Source organism: Octopus sinensis, linkage group LG2, assembly GCF_006345805.1.
Source record: "Octopus sinensis linkage group LG2, ASM634580v1, whole genome shotgun sequence".
Lineage (NCBI taxonomy): Eukaryota > Metazoa > Mollusca > Cephalopoda > Octopoda > Octopodidae > Octopus > Octopus sinensis.
In genome coordinates this window covers 61,390,772-61,410,825 of record NC_042998.1, presented here as the reverse complement: position 1 = coordinate 61,410,825, position 20,054 = coordinate 61,390,772, and the positions used below count along the sequence as shown (strand labels likewise).

The 20,054-nt window shown below is 38.7% G+C and overlaps 1 protein-coding gene across 1 annotated transcript in view; it reads left to right on the top strand.

Annotated features, from left to right (window-relative positions):
• The window catches only part of LOC115224769, a 218,008-nt gene that overhangs the window by 109,750 nt on the left and 88,204 nt on the right, over positions 1-20,054 (top strand). Inside the window, exons 29-33 of the mRNA XM_029795680.2 lie at positions 5,011-5,125; positions 8,028-8,197; positions 11,760-11,991; positions 12,422-12,593; positions 18,262-18,405. Coding sequence (XP_029651540.2) covers positions 5,011-5,125; positions 8,028-8,197; positions 11,760-11,991; positions 12,422-12,593; positions 18,262-18,405 — 833 coding nt within the window. The remainder of the gene's footprint in view (positions 1-5,010; positions 5,126-8,027; positions 8,198-11,759; positions 11,992-12,421; positions 12,594-18,261; positions 18,406-20,054) is intronic.

The window sequence follows — 20,054 nt, the reverse complement described above, 5'->3', positions numbered from 1 at the left end:
TTTTACATGTCACTGTAAATTATGAAGTCAATCCGACGGGATATAGTGGTCTTTAACCCGTTCCAATGCCAAAACCAGACAAACAAACTTTTCGCATTTCAGATTTATAGATATTGATGTGTGTGTGGTAAGTAGCTTGCTTCCCAACCACATGGTTCTGGGTTCAGTCCCACTGTATGATACCTTGGGCTAGTGTCTTCTTCTACAGCTTGGGCCAAATAAAGCTTTGTGAGTGGATTTCGTAAATGGAAACAGAAAGAAGCCCATCGTATATATGTGTGTGAATGTGTGTGTGTATGTGTGCTTGTGTGTGTGTGTGTGTGTTTGTCCCCTCACCATCACTTGACAACTGATGTTGGTGTGTTTACATCCCCATAACTTAGCGGTTCAGCAAAGAGACCGATGAAATAAGCACCAGGCTTACATAGAATAAGTCCTGGGGTCAATTTGTTTGACTAAAAGGTGGTGCTCCAGCATGGCTGCAGTCAAATGACTGAAACAAATAAAAGAAAAAAAGAATATATATATATATCTTTTATCTTTTAATTGTTTCAGCCATTAGACTGTGGCCATGCTGGGGCATTGCCTTGAAGAATTTATAGTTGAATGTATCAACCCCAGTGCTTTTTACTTTTTTCTTTTTAAGCCTGGTACCTACTCTATCAGTCTGTTTTGCCAAACCACAATGTTACAGGAACATAAACACACCAACACCAGTTGACAACCGGTGACAGTGGGAACAAACACACACACACACACACACACACATATATATATACAGATATATACGATGGGCTTCTTTCCGTTTCCATCTAGCAAATCCACTCACAAAGCTTTATTCGGCCCAAGGCTATAGAAGAAGACACTTGCTCAAGGTATCATACAGTGGGACTGAACCCAGAACTATGTGGTTGGGAATCAAGCTTCTTACCATACAGTCACGCCTATGCCTATATGCCACACCTGCATCTATATGCCACGCCTGAGCATGTATATAAATACATATATATATATATATATATATATACTCTTTTACTCTTTTACTTGTTTCAGTCATTTGACTGCGGCCATGATGGAGCACCATATGTATATATATTCTTTTACCTGTTTCAGTCATTTCACTGCGACCATGCTGGAGCACCGCCTTTAGTCAAGCAAATCAACCCCAGGGCTTATTCTTTGTAAACCTAGTACTTATTATATCGGTCTCTTTTGCTGAACCACAAAGTTACAGGGATGTAAACACACTAGCATCAGTTGTCAAGAAATGTTGGGGGGGGCAAACACAAACACACAAACATATACACACATATATGTATCATCATCATCATCATCATCATCATTGTTTACCGTCCGCTTTCCATGCTGGCATGGGTTGGATGGTTTCACTGAGGACTGGTGAACCAGAGGCTGCACCAGGCTTAATCTGATCTGGCAAAGTTTCTACAGCTGGATGACCTTCCCAACATCATCAACTCTGAGAGTGTAGTGGGTGCTTTTACATGCCACCGGCACAAGGGCCAGTAAGAGAGTTCTGGCAACAACCATGCTCAAAAGGTATTTTATGTGCTACCTGCATGAGAGCCAGTCCGGCAGCACTGGCAATGACCATACATGAATGTGCTGGTAAAGCGATGCTGGCAACGATCACACTCAGATGTGCTTTTAATGTTCCACTGGCATATATATATATATATATATATATACACACACATATATATATATATATACATACATATAAACGATGAGCTTCTTTCAGTTTCTATCTACTAAATCCACTCACAGAGCTTTGGTCAGCCCGAGGCTATAGTAGAAGACACTTGCCCCAGGTGCCACACAGTGGGACTGAACCCAGATCCATGTGGTTGGTAAGCACGCTACTTACCACACAGCCACTCCTGCACCTATATATGTGATATATATATATATATATATATATATATATATATATATATCACGAAGAGGGTCATAGCCCAACTAATTAGGGAGAGAGTCAGTTTAGATTAGATGCAGTTTGGGTTCATGCCAGGAAAAAGCACCACTGATGCTATATTTCTAGTAAGACAGCTGCAGGAGAAATACCTAGCCAAAGATAAACCTCTGTACCTGGCTTCCGTTGACATGGATAAAGCCTTTGACAGGGTCCCCAATCCCTTATCTGGTGGTCAGTGAGGAAACTAGGGATAGATAAATGGTTAGTGAGAGCTGTGCAAGCCAAATAGAGGGACGCTGTCAGTAAGGTGAGGGTTGGCAACGAGTACAGTGAAGAATTCCGAGTAGAAGTAGGGGTCCATCAAGGTTCAGTCCTCATCCCCCTCCGATTTATCATAGTCCTCTAGGCAATAACAGAGGAATTCAAGACAGGATACCCCTGAGAGCTCCTTTATGCTGATGACCTTGCTCTAATTGCAGAGTTACTATCAGAACTAGAAGAAAAGTTTCAGGTGTGAAAGCAAGGATTAGAATCGACGGGTCTTAGAGTCAATCTAGCTAAAACCAAATTCCTTAATATGTTGGAAGGCAGACAAACTACAAATCCCTTCAGGTAGATGGCCCTGCTCAATCTTTAGAAAAGACGTAGGTAGAAACTCTATAAGATGTACCCAGTGTAAGCTATGAACACATAAGAGGTGCAGCAATATCAAATGAATGCTAACTGAGAAGATAGATTTTGTATGTGGCAGATGCTCAGGAGCAATAAACACTGAAAATGTGAAGAGACCAACTTCTGCCACATTCCAGGGAGAAAAACTAGAAGTAGCTGATAGCTTCCGTTACCTAGGTGACCAAATCAGTAGCAGGAGAGTGCACTGAAAGTGTAGTTGCTAGAATAAGAATAGCCTGGGCAAAGTTCAGAGAGCTCTTACCCCTGCTGGTGACAAAGGGCCTCTCGCTCAGACTGTATGATGCATGTGTACGAACAGCCATGCTACATGGCAGTGAAGCATGGGCTGTGACTACTAAGGACATGTGTAAGCTCGCAAGGAATGAAGCCAGTATGCTCCGATGGATGTGTAATGTTATTGTGCATACTCAACAGAATGTAAGTACCTTGAGAGAAAAGTTGGGCCTAAGAAGCATCAGAATTGATGTGCAAGAGAGATGACTGTGCTGGTATGGTCATGTAGTGAGAATGGATGAAGATAGCTGTGTGAAAAGTGCCACACCCTAGCAGTTGAGGGAACTTGTGGAAGAAGTAGACCCAGGAAGACCTGGGATGAGGTGGTGAAGCATGACCTTCGAACATTAGGCCTCACTGAGGCAATGACTAGTGACCAAGACCTTTGGAAATATGCTGTGCATGAGAAGACCCAGCAAGCCAAGTGAGACCATAATCCATGGCCTTCGCCAGGGGTGTAACCAGCCCACTTATGCATATCTTTCCTTCATTGAGCACCTAACTCTGCTCAATTTCGGTGACTGGCACTCATGCCAGTGGAGCACTAAGAGCACCATCTGAGTGTGATCATTGCCAGAGCTGCTGACTGGCTTCCATGCCAGTGGCACGTAAAAATGCCAGTGGCACATAAAAAAATATTCGGGCAAGGTCATTGTCAGTGCTGCTGGACTGGCTCCTGTGCAGGTGGTATGTAAAAAATACCATTTGAGCATGGCCATTGCCAGTACCACCTCACTGGCCCTCATGCTGGCACATAAAAGCACCCATAAAAGCGGACGTTAAACAATGATGATGATGATATATATATGTATATATATACCTTGTATTTCTTATTCATTTATGTCATTAGACTGTGGCCATGCTGGAGCATCATCTTGAAAATCTTTAGTTAAATGAATCATCCTCAGAACTTATTTTTTCTTAAGCCTGATACTGATTCTACCAGTCTCCTTTGCTAGACTACAAGAAATGATAAATAAAGTCTAGAAGGTATCAGATGTACATGACCTCTAACTCAACTGTAAGAAAATAAAAATCATGAAAGTAGGAAAAGAAAAAGTAAATGTTAACATTTTACCGGGCAGAGAGAGGCACAAACAGGTTGAAAATTGGCGGTGCTGTACAGAATGGCATTGTTGTCGAAAAACTTAATAGTAGTAGTAGTAGTAGTAGATATTTAGGGCTAGAATTGGAGTCTAAAAACAGTTTGCCAACTAAAATGTGAGTGTTGATGAAGTGTGGGCTTGATGAAACTTTACATTGAAGTCGTCTCGATGCCACTCCATTTATGGAGCTGTTCACTTATAAAGTTCCGTTAGGCTGAAAAAAGCTTTCAGAAACACTTTTGCTGCAGGTAAAATTATTTCATTTCTGTTTCTGTTGAAAAGATTATTTTATTTTGAGAATACAGGAAGAGATGACCAGGGCCGTCACTAAGCCCTTGCAACCCCTACAGTCACAGGGGGCCTCTGTGGTTGAGATCAAAGTGCATAGATGAGTCATCATCTATTTACTTTGGTTAAGATGTTGAACAAGAATTAAACTATGTTAACTGAAATTTTCAACAAATAAAATGGTAATACATTGTACCTGCAAAAGTTCTATATTGAACCACAAACGTGTACCAGACTTTGTGGATTGTCTATGATATCTATTGAACACAAACTTAGCTCTCGGCTTGATTATTCTGAACTGATTGATGATTTCAGGAAGTGAAAAGTGTGCTGTGTTTGTCTTTGAAAGTTGCCTGGATTATAAAAGTGCTCTTTTATTCATATCTGCGAGTTTTACTTGTTGAAATTTGTAATAGACCTAAATAAATTTAACTTGTACTTTTAAGGATGTTCTTTGGGATAACGTGAAATATCGAACTTCAAATAGAATAAAGTAAAATATAGCTGTGAATAAAAGTTGCGTAGATTATAAATTTTGATTGAAGGAATGGGACCTCGGAACAAAAAGTCATGTGATGGAACTAGATATGACTTATGTAAGAGAACTGTATTGTCAAGGTAGAATATGAGCTATGAATAACATGACTAGAGAGAATCAAACTGTGTGATGTGCTTTTTTTAATGGATTCTCTAAGACATGTTTTGTTTCTTTTACAGCAATTTGTAATGAAGACACAATATTTACTGACAATATATCTTTCAACTGGCCAATGACAAAAGTAGGAACTTCTGTGACAATTCCATGTCATGCGAATATAGCAACAAGATACTGGTTCGTTTGTATTGTTTTATTCTTTCTCTAATTTCAAAGTTTTCATTGTGTCATCATTTTCACAAGAGATTTAGATGACAGAATTAATATCCATCAGTTCAAATCATTGAACACAACTATTTTACATTTACTTGGTATATGGCATAATTTTGCTTTGGTCTAACTACCAATGCTTGGTTTGTTGTCAATGTCAGACAAAGCTTTAAAAGATTTGGAAAGATTCATGTGATTCCAGGATTCTCAAGTTACAAAATAAATGTAAGAAAGAAAACATATCTAGATACAGCCAATAGAATTTATGAAGTAATTCTATTGATTTCAAGGTAATTTTATTTAATAGAAATATTGCATTTCTAAACCTCTCATAGAGATTTATACAGTAGCAGCACTGTAGCAACACTAAATATGTTGCCAACTTTATGTGGTAGTCCCATGAAAGGGAGGAATGCTACTGTTATTTAGCCCTTGGAAACGGTGTTTCCTAGGGCTAAATAGCAGTAATATTCTTCCCTTTCATGGGACTGCCACATTAAATTGGCAACATAACACCACTTTATATAATTTTATGATAAAGAATAGAATATGATGGGAAGCAAAGAAAGCAGGTTGTCCTGGGACTTAACTCTTCATAGATGATGTTACAAGGTGACTTTTTCTGATTTCTTCCACACCATTCCACATACTAATCCTCTAAATTGTTCCTCTCAGAGGCGGAGATTTATAAGTTTTAAGATAAAGTCAGCAGGTGCAATTAATCAAACCAGTCTAATTATGAAAAACTGGATGTATAGCTGCTGTTGTGACAGATGATGACAACGATGATGATAATGAAGATGATGAAAAGAAGAGGAAAGAAAAAGAAAGAGAAAAAGAAGGGAGGGGATGGAATGAGGAGAGGATGAGGAAAAGGAAGGCATTCATCTACTGAACAAGATTATATACATGCTCATTTAACACTAAATGTCATCAACAGACATTCCCATAACATTACCACAACCTAATATATATATATATTAGGTTGTGGTAATGTTATGGGAATGATATATATATATATATATATATATATATATATATATATATATATATATTATCTCCACCAAATCAGCCCCAGTGCATTTCTTTAAGCCTACTTATTCTACCGGTCTCTTCTGTCAAACCACTATGTTACATGGATGTAAACAAACCAACACCAGTTGTCAAGCAGTATTGTGGACAAACATACTCACACACACACACACACACACACACACCACACACACACACATGTGTTTCCGTCAACCAAATCTACTCACAAGGCTTTGGTTGGTCCAAAGATTTGGGAGAAAGCACTTGCCCAAGGTGACACGCAGCAGGACAGAACCCTGAACCATGTAGTTGGGAAGCAAACATCTTACCTCACATCCATGCCTAACACTGCTTAAACATTGCATTCATGGTACTTTTACTCAGAGGAAGATTTCAGCATGAACTGTAATCTAATGAAATCCTAATTAATCATTTGTGTGTATGTGTATCTAAGTGTGTACACGAGTGTGTATTGGTGTGTGTGCTTGTGTGTGTGTGTGCGTGTGTGTGTGTGTGTGTGCATGCATGTGTGTATGTGTGTGTGTGCATGTGCATGCATGTGTGTATGTGTGTGTGTGTGTGCATGCATGTGTGCTTGTGTATGTGTGTGTGTGTGTGCATTGTGTCACTTAAAGTTGTGCTTGGAAACTGAATAAGGTGCAAGTTACTTGTACTTGTCGGTAACATTTTGTTTTATTTTTCCTCATCTTCTTATAGTAATTACCTAACTTTCTAGGCCCTTCTCACAGCTATCACACATTCAAAAATCATACTCGTATTTAAAAAGAATTTCATTCAATAAATAATGTTTATACATTAATAGTGAATTAAAACTTAAAAGAGAAAGTGAGAGACTTTGTAAATGAAAATGGAATACTCCACAGTGGATGCAATAAATATTTAAATTTGTGATGAATTGGACACAGTGAATACTTAAATTTGTGAGAAATTGAAGTTAAAATTCAATAAACTTGAAATTGAAATTATAGGAAATTTCTTAGGACATGAATTTATAAAAATATTTTCAGACGGTCAACCCTTTAATAATAGCTTTCTTTTAGTACTTTTAATAATTGTTATATACCTAATTAATAAACAGCCTTCTCCATTATCATATAGATAATGTCTGTAACATAATAATTATTTATATAATACCTATAACATAATGATAATTATTTATATAATGTCTATATTGAAACCACTAATTAGTTATGTAATATTTATGTCAAATGTTTCTGCCTGTAAACTTTATTTCTTCCTGGTTCTGTGGATTGTATTTTCTTTTTTTTTTAGTTGTTGTTTTCAAGCAGGGAACTCCTCTATTCCATCATACATGTTTTACTGTCCTATTCATTGACCCAACTTTACTTCACTACTTAGAGCACTTATTTTTTGGCTAGGCAAATACAGATCCGTTAAATGATAAATCTAATCTGTTGTTAGGAATGTAACAGAAGGCTAGAGATGGAATATGAACATTTGACCCCATTCCTCAACTTTAATTAGCAGGCTATTGCCCTAATTACTTATACCACTTAAACCTAACTTGTATCAGATAATCATAAAAAATAACAAAGCATAAAGTAGTAAATGGATGTAGACAGTAATTTTTTGTTAAATCTTGATAGGGAATGTTTTTGATAGGCTTTTGTGGACAGTGAATTGGTGCAAACAACAGGTTGATGGACAAACTATTTACATGTTCTGTATTTATGTTTGTCCTGCTAGAGTATGAGTTCACATCCAAGCATGACCAATATTTTCCTTACGTTCCTGTGAGATTGATAAAATAACCACAAATAAACATGACTGACAATATTTTACTTTTATTTTTCAGTTCTTACAGCACAGCTTTACATCTAGGAATTCCAACAAGCCACTCGAACACAACACAAAAGTGTAAACCATTTACTGGTGTCTGGCAAAAACCAAAAATGTCTCTGTGTAACAATACAGAATGGATCACTCAGAAACTCAAAGACATCGACAGACAAGACATTAATGAAGGTAAGTGAACAACTGTGTTTCGAAATCATCATCATCAGCATCCCTTAAATGATGCTGCCAGTTGTTGGGTTGCATCTCTAGTTACTTTTATAGTCAACTGTTGTCACTGTTCTCTGTTCTCTGTCATACATAGCAGGTTTGCTGTGTTGCGACCTGTCCACTCCTTGAGATTGGCAAACTAGGATTTTTTCTGTCTGTCTGTTTCTCTTTCACCCACCCTCAACTGTTTCCTGAAGAATGGTTTTTGACAGGGAGTTGTGGCAGGATACATGACCATACCAGGAAAGCTTTTGTCTTTTTACCTGTGCAAGAGGAAGAGGAGCAAGGGGAATAACCATGTAGTATAATATTGGGTTGGTACATAATTATTGCGGCTTTTTCTCTACAAATTTTATTCAACATAAACAATAACAATATTTTACAAAAACAGTAATTGAAGTGGATGGTGAACATGCTCCAGAATAATCATTTAAGGATGTTTTTTGTTACATGTTGTTATTGTGTTTGTTCAACTAAACTTTTTGAAGAAAAAAAAAGCCACAATAATTATGCATCAACCCAATATTAGTAAAAGTAGTTCGGTCCCAGATCAGCTTCAACTCAGCATAAGCATATTAATCAAGACCATTCCATTTTCTCTCTAATGCAGAGGAGTGTGATTTGGGTGGAAGTGTGGTTGCTATTTCTAGTAGAACAGGTGACTAATTAGAGGCTCTTTCAATGATTCACAGTATATTAGTTGATATGTGTGAGTTGTTTTAATGTAAGGTGGATATGGTGCTATGTGGAGGTTGACTGCCAAGCAGGGGGGAAAAGCTCCAGACCAGTAAGCCATGTAGGTTTTGGGTGTGTTTGAAGGAAGGGATTGGGGAAGAAAGAGGAAGTGGTGGGGTCGGATTAAAGTGCACAGAAAGTGCATAAAATAGTGTGATGAAGAGGAAGAGTAGAGGGGATAGGTGAGGGGAGGCGGGTAAGTGTAGGACAGTCAGAGAGGTTTGATGCAGGGTCAATAACTCAAGCATAAGTGAGGGAAGCATGGATTATAGTGGAGGGTGCATCCATGGTAGTTGAAGTAGCAGGCCATGAATTGGGACTGTCTGGAAGTCATTGCCATCATTAGAGTGCCAATGGAGAGAGAGAGAGGAACTGAAAGTAGGAGGTGGACAATTTGGTGTGGGTGAGGTGGGAGGAAGTGAATTTGAGGTAGGAGCGTGAGTCCATATCCTTCTTGTAGATGGAAGTGGTAAGGGGGGGTAGTTAATGGAAACTGAAATATCGAGGAAGTTAACAGAGGTGTCGGAGATAGAGCAGGAGAATTCAAGGGTGGGGTGGAAGGACTGGATGAAAGAGAGGGAGGAGCTTAATTTTTTGCACGTGAGTGAGGTGGTGCTGATGCAATCATTGATATACCGACCATAAAGCTCAGGAGTGGGACCAGTGAACTATGAGAATATTTGGGCTTCAACATAGCCGACAATCAGGTTTATGTAGTTTTGGCCCACACAGGTTCCTATAACCACTCCTGAGACCAGTTAATAGAACTCTCTAGCAAATTAAAAGCAATTTAGTTGAGAACAAGTTCAGCCCACCAGATGAGGATATAAGTGGTTGGGTAGGAATGGGGATGGAGGTCTAGAAAAATGTTTGACAGTGAGGAGGCCTTATTTATGACGGCCTTGATATTGATGGTAAACAAGAGTCAGGAAGTTTCAGGAGTAAAAGAGAAAGAATTAAAGAGCATGGTTGGTGTTGTGAATGTGGGAGAGAAGAGAAGTGATGAGGGGCGTGAGGATGAGGTTGATGTTAGATATTGGGAGATTAATTCTGTAGGGCTGAGACAATGGCACAGCCGTATGGGGAGGAAGTAAATGGTAGGGGTGCATGCGATCTGGACAATGATGTTGGAGATTACGTGGAATAGAAGGGAAGTGGAAATGAGTTTGCGAATAGTAAAGGATGCAAATTATTGGTAGTGAGGCATGAGCTCTGTAGAGATCTTCATGCAACAAAACCACAGCTCCTCCCTTGTTAACCGTTTTGATGATGAGATCCCCCATTGCGTCAGAGGGAATGGGGTGGGGAATGAGAGTTTGGCTTTGGAAGTTGCACTGTTTTAGGGTCTGGTAACAAGTGTTTGTGAACTGATCACCTACATGGAACTAGCCAAGTGTTTGACATCCAGCGGGATGGTCAGCGACCCAGGTCAGAGAAGCAGTCTTGTCCGTTAGATGCAGGTGGAGAATTATGAAAGTATACAAAGTGTTGGACACCAGCATGAGTGTGAAACTTGTTACTGGACAATGTGACACGCATGAAATGGAGATCCATAATAAAGAGAAAATGCTCAGCTTCAGAGAGAGGAAGATCAGGTGGGATAGTTACCCTGGTCTTGTTCCCTATATCTATTACTGAAGGTGGTACTGAAATGACTGCTGACTTCTCATTTCAAACAGGTAGTTCACTACTGTGCCTTTGCTCCAGTAGTTATTTCATAAATCAACATAGATTTTCTAGAAGGGCAACTTGCATCCTGGTTCCCTCCTTCCGTCATTTCTAGTGCCATGTAGCTCTTCTCATTGTTATGAGTTTCTTGTGGAGAATGCTCAACAGGTCCATAAAAAGTTCTCACACCTCTACCTTCATCTACCTTAAACTCTTAAGCTTCTGTACAAATTGATGGATTTTACTGGCTGTGTTACTCAAGATTTAGGTAAGATTCACTAATTTCTTCTCCACCAGACTGAACATCTCAGCTGCTAGAGCAATGATGGTGGTGGTGGCGGTGGTGGTCATCTGAATCAATGATACACATTAGCCTTAACCATCACTTCCAAAATGGTGTCAGTGTCCTCATAAAAATGGAGTCCTATTTTGTTAGCTTGTGGTCACTTTGTCTGGTGATGTTCTGTCTCTTTGTGAGAATCTGGGGCTTGCAAAAACTGAAAGTAGTACATCCTATTGCCCTTTTGGTTTCTCAAACTGAGTGATATGGTCCTCATGAAAACTGATCAATATTCATTCTTAGACCTATTTTCATCTAGGTTCACCTTGTCAATGCATCAATACTTTCTCTAAAATTAATGACTGTTTGTGATGGTTGGTGTATCATTATCCATCACTCATAAATGACATTAAATACAAACAGCCACCACTAAATGTATACCTTACTCAGCTACAAGGAGTTCCATGATGAGTGTTATATTTCAGTGTTCATTCAACTCACCCAATGCTATCACCATCATCATTATCGTTTAACATCCATCTTCCATGCTAGCATGGGTGGGATGGTACAACAAGAGCCGGCCAGGCTGAAGCCTGCACCAGATTTCTGTGACTGTTTTGGTGCAGGCTTCAGCCTGGCTGGCTCTTGTGGTACTGTCCCACCCATAACAATGAGTTCACAACTGAGGAACTGAACATATCTCTATGTTATATGAAGTGAAGTTGTTAATTAACTTCCAGTGATTCCTTAATTGTTTTGTGGCATTTAATTTACATCTGATATTTCATCTCAAAGTAACTGCAAATTTCATTAAATTTCCTGTTGAATTTTCCATTGCAGGAAATATCGAAAAGTTCTCAAGACAGCTCAGGAATATTTCAGAGAAATCATTGTATTTCAAAGAAGAAGATTTTAATTTGGCTGTGGACATTCATGAGAAAATGGTGCCATTGATATCGAGGGTGTCCACAAATATAACTCTGAACAATATACTGCTTAGTATTAACAATATGGAAGACACACCAGAGAGGATTTTGAATGGGGCAGAACAAGCTGGTAGAAGTGTCACCAGGTAATACTCAAATCCCTTGTTGTTGTTTTTGTTGTTGTTGTTGTTGTAGTAGTAGTAGTAGTAATAGTAGTAGTAGTAGTAGTAGTAGTAGTAGTAGTAGTGGCAACAGCAGCAACAGTGAACAGCATTAGGAGGAGGAGGAGAAGGAAGAAGAAGAAGAAGAAGAAGAAGAAGAAGAAGAAGAAGAAGAAGAAGAAGAAGAAGAAGAAGAAGAAGAAGAAGAAGCAGCAGCAGCAGCAGTCATAACAACAGCAGCATAAACAATGAAATTAGTTGCATTAACACTGACAATAGCAAAAGCAAAAGTAGAGGAAACAACAGCAACATATCAACATTTGTTAATTGAAATTAGTGTAATTACACCTGTATTGAATTACGAATTTGAAAAATACACTGTTTACTGAAAGTTATTTTCTTGATTTTCTTATAGAATGCTGGACATTATAGAAACAATCCCAGACCAGATTTCACTGGAAGAACAGCAAGTCACAGTTTTATATTCTAATCTTGGTATTGGTGTTATCAAAGTGGAAAACGACACTTTCAATGGTTCTTCTTTTGGTGTTTTACCTGGAAATCCTGAAACTAAAGCCAAGACATTGGTACAATACTTTTTTCTGATTACTTTCTAACTAACTGTTTATTCTAATCATTCAAGTTGATAAAATATGAGGGTGAACTGAAAAGTTCATACATTCACTATGAAGGAATTCATGATAGAGCTGTGAAATCTTGCTTGCATTAATTTCAGGCTTTCTTATTAATAACTACATTGTTTCTTTCCAGGTAAACTGACATCTGACTGTTGAAAGAAAACTTCAAAAGTAACTAGTAGCAACAACAGATATGACATTATCATCACTGCAATACTCCTTCTCAGTCAACTGATTTTTTTATGTTGGGAAACATGATAGTCTGATGGGGCCAAATCAGGAAAATAGGGAGGGTGATCAACCAGTTCAAAGCCACCGTCATTAAACAACAGCCATTAAAACCAAGGACTTGCATACTGGAGCATTGTACTGATGAAACAATACCCCTTTCATCAGTTTTCCTGGACATTTGGTTTTCATAGCCTTTTGTAACTCCAATACACATTCATCAGTTTTCCTGGACATTTGGTTTTCATAGCCTTTTGTAACTCCCTCAGAAAGTTGGCATAACACTCTCCATTGATGGTCCTTTTGAAGATAGTCAATAACCACAATGTCTTTTGCATCCCAAAAAAACTGAGGCCATTATCTTCCCTGCAGATGAAACGACCTTGGCCTTGTTTGGAGCAGATGAGGAAGGGTGTTTCCACTGTATAGACTGTTTCTTTGTCTCTGACTCAAAGTGGTGAACTCAACACTCATCCTGGCTTAGGAAATGTTCAACGAAACTAGCTCAATCTGCCTTGTGCATGTGGTGGATAAGCATGATCAATGTTTTCCTCGGTGGTGGTAGTTACAAATGTTCAGAATTTAGGTCGTCTTCAAGACTCTCCCTGTCCATCCTGAATTCAGCTGCCCACTTTTGCATGGTGTCATCCCCTATATGTAGCAATTATGTCGATATGAATGTCCTTGGGGCACTCCTTAACTAAAGACTTTTCTACAGGTACATGATGTCACAACGATGACAAATTTTGTCCATTCCATCCTGAATTCAGCTGCCCACTTTTGCATGGTGTCATCCCCTATATGTAGCAATTATGTCGATATGAATGTCCTTGGGCACTAAAGACTTTTTCTACAGGTACATGATGTCACAACGATGACAAATTTTGTCCATTTTCAAGAGAAGTCACAACTAGTTACTTTCAAAGTCTTCTTTGAACAGTCAGATGTCAGTTTACCTAAAAAACAAAAAAAAAAACAATGCCATTATTAAGAAGGGTTGAAATTAATGCATGCAAGGTTTCACAGATCTCGCCTCATTCCTTTATAGTCAGCCTATAAACCTTTTAGCCAGCCTCAGACATTAGAACAAAATATATCTTTATTGTCATATAGAGCTGTTATGATACATTATTTCACACAGCTTACAATTTAAATGCAAAATTATATATATATATGTATGTATATATATATATATATTATATATGTATGTATATATATATATATATATATATATATATATATATAATGTATATATATATATATATATATGTATATAATATATATATATATATACCTAGATATATATATATATATATATATATATATGAATGGATTATACTCTTTCATTACAACTATTTCATAAGGAGACTTTATTGTATGGTAACATCGTACTTGTAGGTATGTATGTAGTGCAACTTGTATAAGATACTGCAAAACACAAAAGAGACCCTACTAAACCTTCAGGTTCTACCATGTTGCATAAGTGCAAATATCGATGAGCCACTAAACAGTGTAGCCCAATAGCATGGGCTAATCAAATAAAGAAAACCAACAGTCCAAAACTGGAAAGAAGCTGGAATGTAACATGCTAACTGGAAAGGTAGGTAGGTTGATTAGGCTGTCAGAGAATACAGACATCACAGAAAAGGAGTGACCAGATGTATAAGAATTACACTGGTCAACAGCCAATTTTCATCAGGGATATTACATGGTGTTTTATATGTAGTTTTGTCTGCAGATTTCAAAAATATAATCGGTTTCCTTCTATCAGGCACAGTTTTTCTGATGAGATAAGAGAGGTGTATAACTTCCATCAGCAATATCACTACACATAAACCTCTTATATAGGTAAATTCTATGTTAAGGCATTGCAAGAACAGTCCTGATATATTTTGTCATATCTGTGGTTCATTTACCACCAAAGCTCAGCAACATGCCATCACAAGTGAAATCAAGAAGATCCACCAGTTATATTTTGGCTGCTCTCTTGGGGAACAAGATAAGAGTTGGGCCCCGCACATCATCTGTTCAGTTTGTTCAAATGGACGAAGGGATTGGCTAAATAAGAGGAAGAGAGCAATGGCGTTTGCAATACCTATGATATGGAGAGAGCCAAAGGATCATTTCTTGGACTGTTATTTCTGCAACGTTAATGTATGTGGGTTTACTGTAAAGACCAAGCATAAGATTGTGTATCCCAACTTGGAATCAACAAGAAGACCAGTACCACACAACGATGATGATCTTCTTATTCCAATACCACCAGAAAATGGCCTTCAGATGTCTGATGAAGATGTGTTTCCTGAAGAAAATACTACTGCTGTGGAAGAGACCAAAGTGGATGCAGATTTCACAATTGAAAATGAAGACATACCACAGAAATTTTCTCAAGGAGAGTTAAATGATTTAGTTAGAGACTTGTCATTGTTGAAGGATAAAGCTGAACTCACCTACAAGAAAAGTGTCTGCTTAAGAAAGATGTTTGTATTACTCATTTCAGGAAGAGAAATAGGGACCTGACTTCATGCTTCTCTGTTGATGGACTACTTTGTTTCAGTAATAACACTGATGAGTTATTTTGCTGTTTGTTCCAAGAGCATGTTCCAGCTGAATGGTGCTTATTCATTGATTCATCTAAGAGAAGCCTCAAGGCAGTACTACTACACAACAGCAATAAGAAACCATCCATTCCCATAGGACATTCAGTACACATGAAGGAGTGTTATGAAAACATGAAAGTACTCCTCAATGCCATAAAGTATACAAACTACAGCTGGAAAATATGTGGAGACTTGAAGGTGATTAGAATGTTGATGGGAATGCCATCTGGGTTCACCAAATATTGTAGCTTTTTATGCCTATGGGACAGGCGTGCAACTAACAAGCACTATGTGCAATCAGAGTGGCCTTTGCGAAAATCATATGAGCCAGGAGTTTCTAACGTCCAGAGTAAGCCACTTTTAAACCCAGAAAATGTTCTTTTTTTCCTTCATCACATAAAGCTTGGCCTCATGAAACAATTCGTGAAGACACTTGCCAGGAAAAGCTCAAAAGGTTTTGAATATGTGAAGGCCAAATTTCCAAAAATCACCGAGGCAAAACTGAAGGAGGGCGTATTCCTAGGTCTCCTCAGATAAAAGAATTTCTGAAGGACAACCACTTTCTTACAGTACTGGATGAGATTGAGCTAAAAGCCTGGGAATCCTTCAAATGGCTCTGTGAAAATTTCCTAGGCAACAAGAGATCTCTAGAGTTTAGAAATGGAGTGAAATGTCTTCTAGACTCCTACGCTGGGCTGTTGGATGTCACTAAAAGTCCATTTTCTTGATTCACATCTAGACTTTTTTTGCAGAGAACCTTGGAGCAGTGTCTGGTGAGCAAGGGGAATGCTTTCATCAAGATATTGCATCGATGAACAACGATATCAAGGATTTCGGAATGCAAGAATGTTAGCTGACTACTGTTGGGTGTTACACAGGGATGAACCTGAGACAAAACACCATAGAAAGTCCAAATCCCAAAGATTTTAAGTTGTTATGCATTTAAGTGTATTCTAACTTATTTGTACACAATAATTTTGATTTTGTACAATAAAAAGCCATGAAATTATCATATCTTGTATTCAATATACTTAATATAGACATGCTTTACGTATTCTATAAGTTAAAACAGAAGGTATCATTAACATGAAAATGTGACCTGATAGAGGAAATCGAACTTCAGATTCGTAATCAGCATCAAAATTTAACCCAGAAAAGTCAATCAGCAACTCTGATGAATAAAAGAAGTTTCATTTTGTTGACCAGTGTTATTGGACCAAATATTATTGATTAGAATTTAAAAATTCAAAGGCAAAGAATAGAGAAAGATAAGTAGCAATTCTTGTTTCAAAGTTTCAATGATTGTGGTGAAATCCTGTAGAATAAGTGTATATTAACTACTTTCAGTGGCATCGAATCAGTTTTACTTCATTTTCTTAAGCATTCTGTAGACAGCATTTTCAAAGGTACCATTTATTCAGTTTCATTGGCTTACTTAATTAGCTTAGTTTAAGGGATTTAGGGTTAAAATATAGGCTGCACTATTTATTTTAAATAAACATTTAAATAACTAAAATATTTATGGTTGTGACCAGCATAATAGAATAGCATTACCAAAGATAATATACAAGTGTTTTAAGGAGATATTGCTAATTATTATAGAGAGGAAGTTACTCAGCGGAGATTACAAAAATACCATAGAAATTTAGCTGAGAGAAGAAAGAAAAGAGAAGGTAAGAATGAAGGGAAAGGATAAATGGCACAAAGAACAATGACAAAGGATTGGGATGATTAGCAATGTGTTATGCTCAAGGCAGGGAGTTGGCAGAAACGTTAGCACCCCGGGCAAAATGCTTAGGGTATTTCGTCTGCCGTTACGTTGTGAGTTCAAATTCCGCCGAGGTCGACTTTGCCTTTCATCCTTTCAGGGTCGATAAATTAAGTACCAGTTACGCACTGGGGTCGATGTAATCGACTTAATACCTATGTCTGTCCTTGTTTGTCCCCTCTATGTGTAACCCCTTGTGGGTAATAAAGAAACAGGCATTTCGTCTGCTGCTACTTTCTAAGTTCAAATTCCGCCGAGGTCGACTTAGGCTTTCATCCTTTCGGGGTCGATAAATTAAGTACCAGTTACGCACTGGGGTCGATGTAATCGACTTAATACCTATGTCTGTCCTTGTTTGTCCCCTCTATGTGTAACCCCTTGTGGGTAATAAAGAAAAAGGCATTTCGTCTGCTGCTACTTTCTAAGTTCAAATTCCGCCGAGGTCGACTTAGGCTTTATCCTTTCGGGGTCGATTAAATAAGTACCAGGTATGCACTGGGGTCGATATAATTGACCTGATTCCTTGTTTGTCTCCTCTATGTTTAGCCCCTGTGGGCAATAAAGAAATAAATGCATTGTGGTCAAGAAGACCTGTCAATATCAGCTAAAATGAGGTCCTAAAAGCAAGTCATTAATGTCTATGCCCCCTCACAGCTCATCATCGTTACATCCATCCCCCATAATCTCATAGCTATAGCACTATTTCCTCAGATGCTGTAATTATACGGGAGCAGAATTCCTTTGTCACCCATCTAGCACTCTTAACATCATCTTTTACCACTTATTATTTTCTTCTAAAAATCCTCTCGTATCTCTCACCGACATCCCCCTACCTCTTTCTGTCACCCACTATATCTACCCCTAACATACCTCTCGCCTCCATTTCTAGCTCTGTGCATCTTTTCCTTCTCCAGTAGTAGTGGTGGTGGTGGTGGTGGTAGTAGTAGTATATTAGTAGTAGCAGCAGCAGCAGTAGTAGTTATTTATTAATTTCGATTTTCCTTTCACTTTCCTTTGTCAGATATACAACTCCTCACAGCCAGAAGATACAATGAAGATCTTCATTTCATTGCCAAGGAGTTTATTTCAACATCTGAAAAGTGAAGAACAATCATCCATTTCCCGAATTTCTTTTTTCTTCATTGAGGATGATAAACTATACAAGGTATGGAACAAACATGGGAAATTCTTCTTCAAACTGATTAAAGAATGCTTGAATTCATACTTTTTGATAATTGAGGAAACAATACTAATATAACACAACTACATGGTTCTGGGTTCAGCTCTGCTGTGTGCTACCTTGGGCAAGTGTCTTCACCTACAGACTCAGGCCAACCAAAGCCTTGTCAGTGGATTTGGTGGATGGAAACTGAAAAAATAACCTATCATGTATGGATGTGTGTGTGTGTGTGTGTGCATGTGTGCATGCATGTGCATGTGAGTGTGTGTGTGTGCACATGCATGCGTGTGTGTGTTGTATGTGTATGTATGGGCATGCTTGTGTATGCGTGTATGTGTGCATGTGTGTGTGCATGCATCTGTGTTGTGTATGCACAGGTTGTGTGCTGTGTATGTGCAGGTTGTGTGTGTGTGTGCACAGGTTGTGTGTGTGTGTATGTGCATGCATGTATATATGTGTGTGTGCTGTGTGTATTGCATGTGTGTATGTGTGTGAGTATGCATTCATGCATATGTGTGTGTCTTCACGTGTGTGTGTTGCATGTGTTTTGTTTGTGTGTGTGTCTTTGTGTCAGTTTTTGTCCCCTGCCACTTCTTGACAAGCGGCATTGAAGTATTTACGCCCCTGTAACTTAGTGGTTTGGCCAAAGAACAGAACAAATATCATGAAGCCCTGCGATTTACACATCAGCATCATCATCACCATCATCACCATCATCATCATCATCATCATCATATTATGTTCATTGTCCATGCTGGCTTTGGTTGCATGGTTTGACCAGGGCTGGTAAACTTGAAGAATTCGCCAGGCTCCAGTCTGATACTGGATGCCCTTCCTAAAACCAACCACTCTGAGAGTGTAATGGGTGTTTCTACATGCCACCAGCATGGGTGCCTATTGTGTGACACTGGCATCTGCCACAACTGCAATTTTGCTTGGCTTGATGGGTCTTCTCCTCAAGCATGACATAACGCCAAAGGTCTTGGTCATTGCCTCCATGAGGCCCAATGCTTGAAAGGAACTCAGCCACTTTGTCTCCATGAGGTCCAACACTCAAAGGGAACTCAACCACTTTGTGTCCATGAGGCCCAACACTCAAAGTGAACTCAGCCACTTTGTCTCCATGAGGCCCAATGCTTGAAAGGAACTCGGCCACTTTGTCTCCATGAGGTCCAACACTCAAAGGGAACTCATCCACTTTGTCTCCATGAGGCCCAACACTCAAAGGGAACTCAGTAACTTTGTCTCAATGAGGCCCTATGCCTGAAAGAAACTCAGCCACTTTGTCTCCATGAGGCCCAACATGCAAAGGGAACTCAGCCACTTTGTCTCCATGAGGCCCAACACTCAAAGGGAACTCAGCCACTTTGTCTCCATGAGGCCCAACACTCAAAGGGAACTCAGCCCCTTAGCCGTTGACCAAAAATTCTTCAAGGTTGTGCTGTGCCTGGCTGTGGACTAATGACTGAAACAAGCAAAAGACAAATGATAAAATGATGAAAGGTGTATATGTGTGTGTGTTTGTATGTGTATGTGTGTGTACGTGTACCATTAATAATGCATATACAAACTCAGAACAGCACTTGTCCCTCTTCTAAGGGACTTGGTGTGTTAGAAACACATCTCACTCAGAA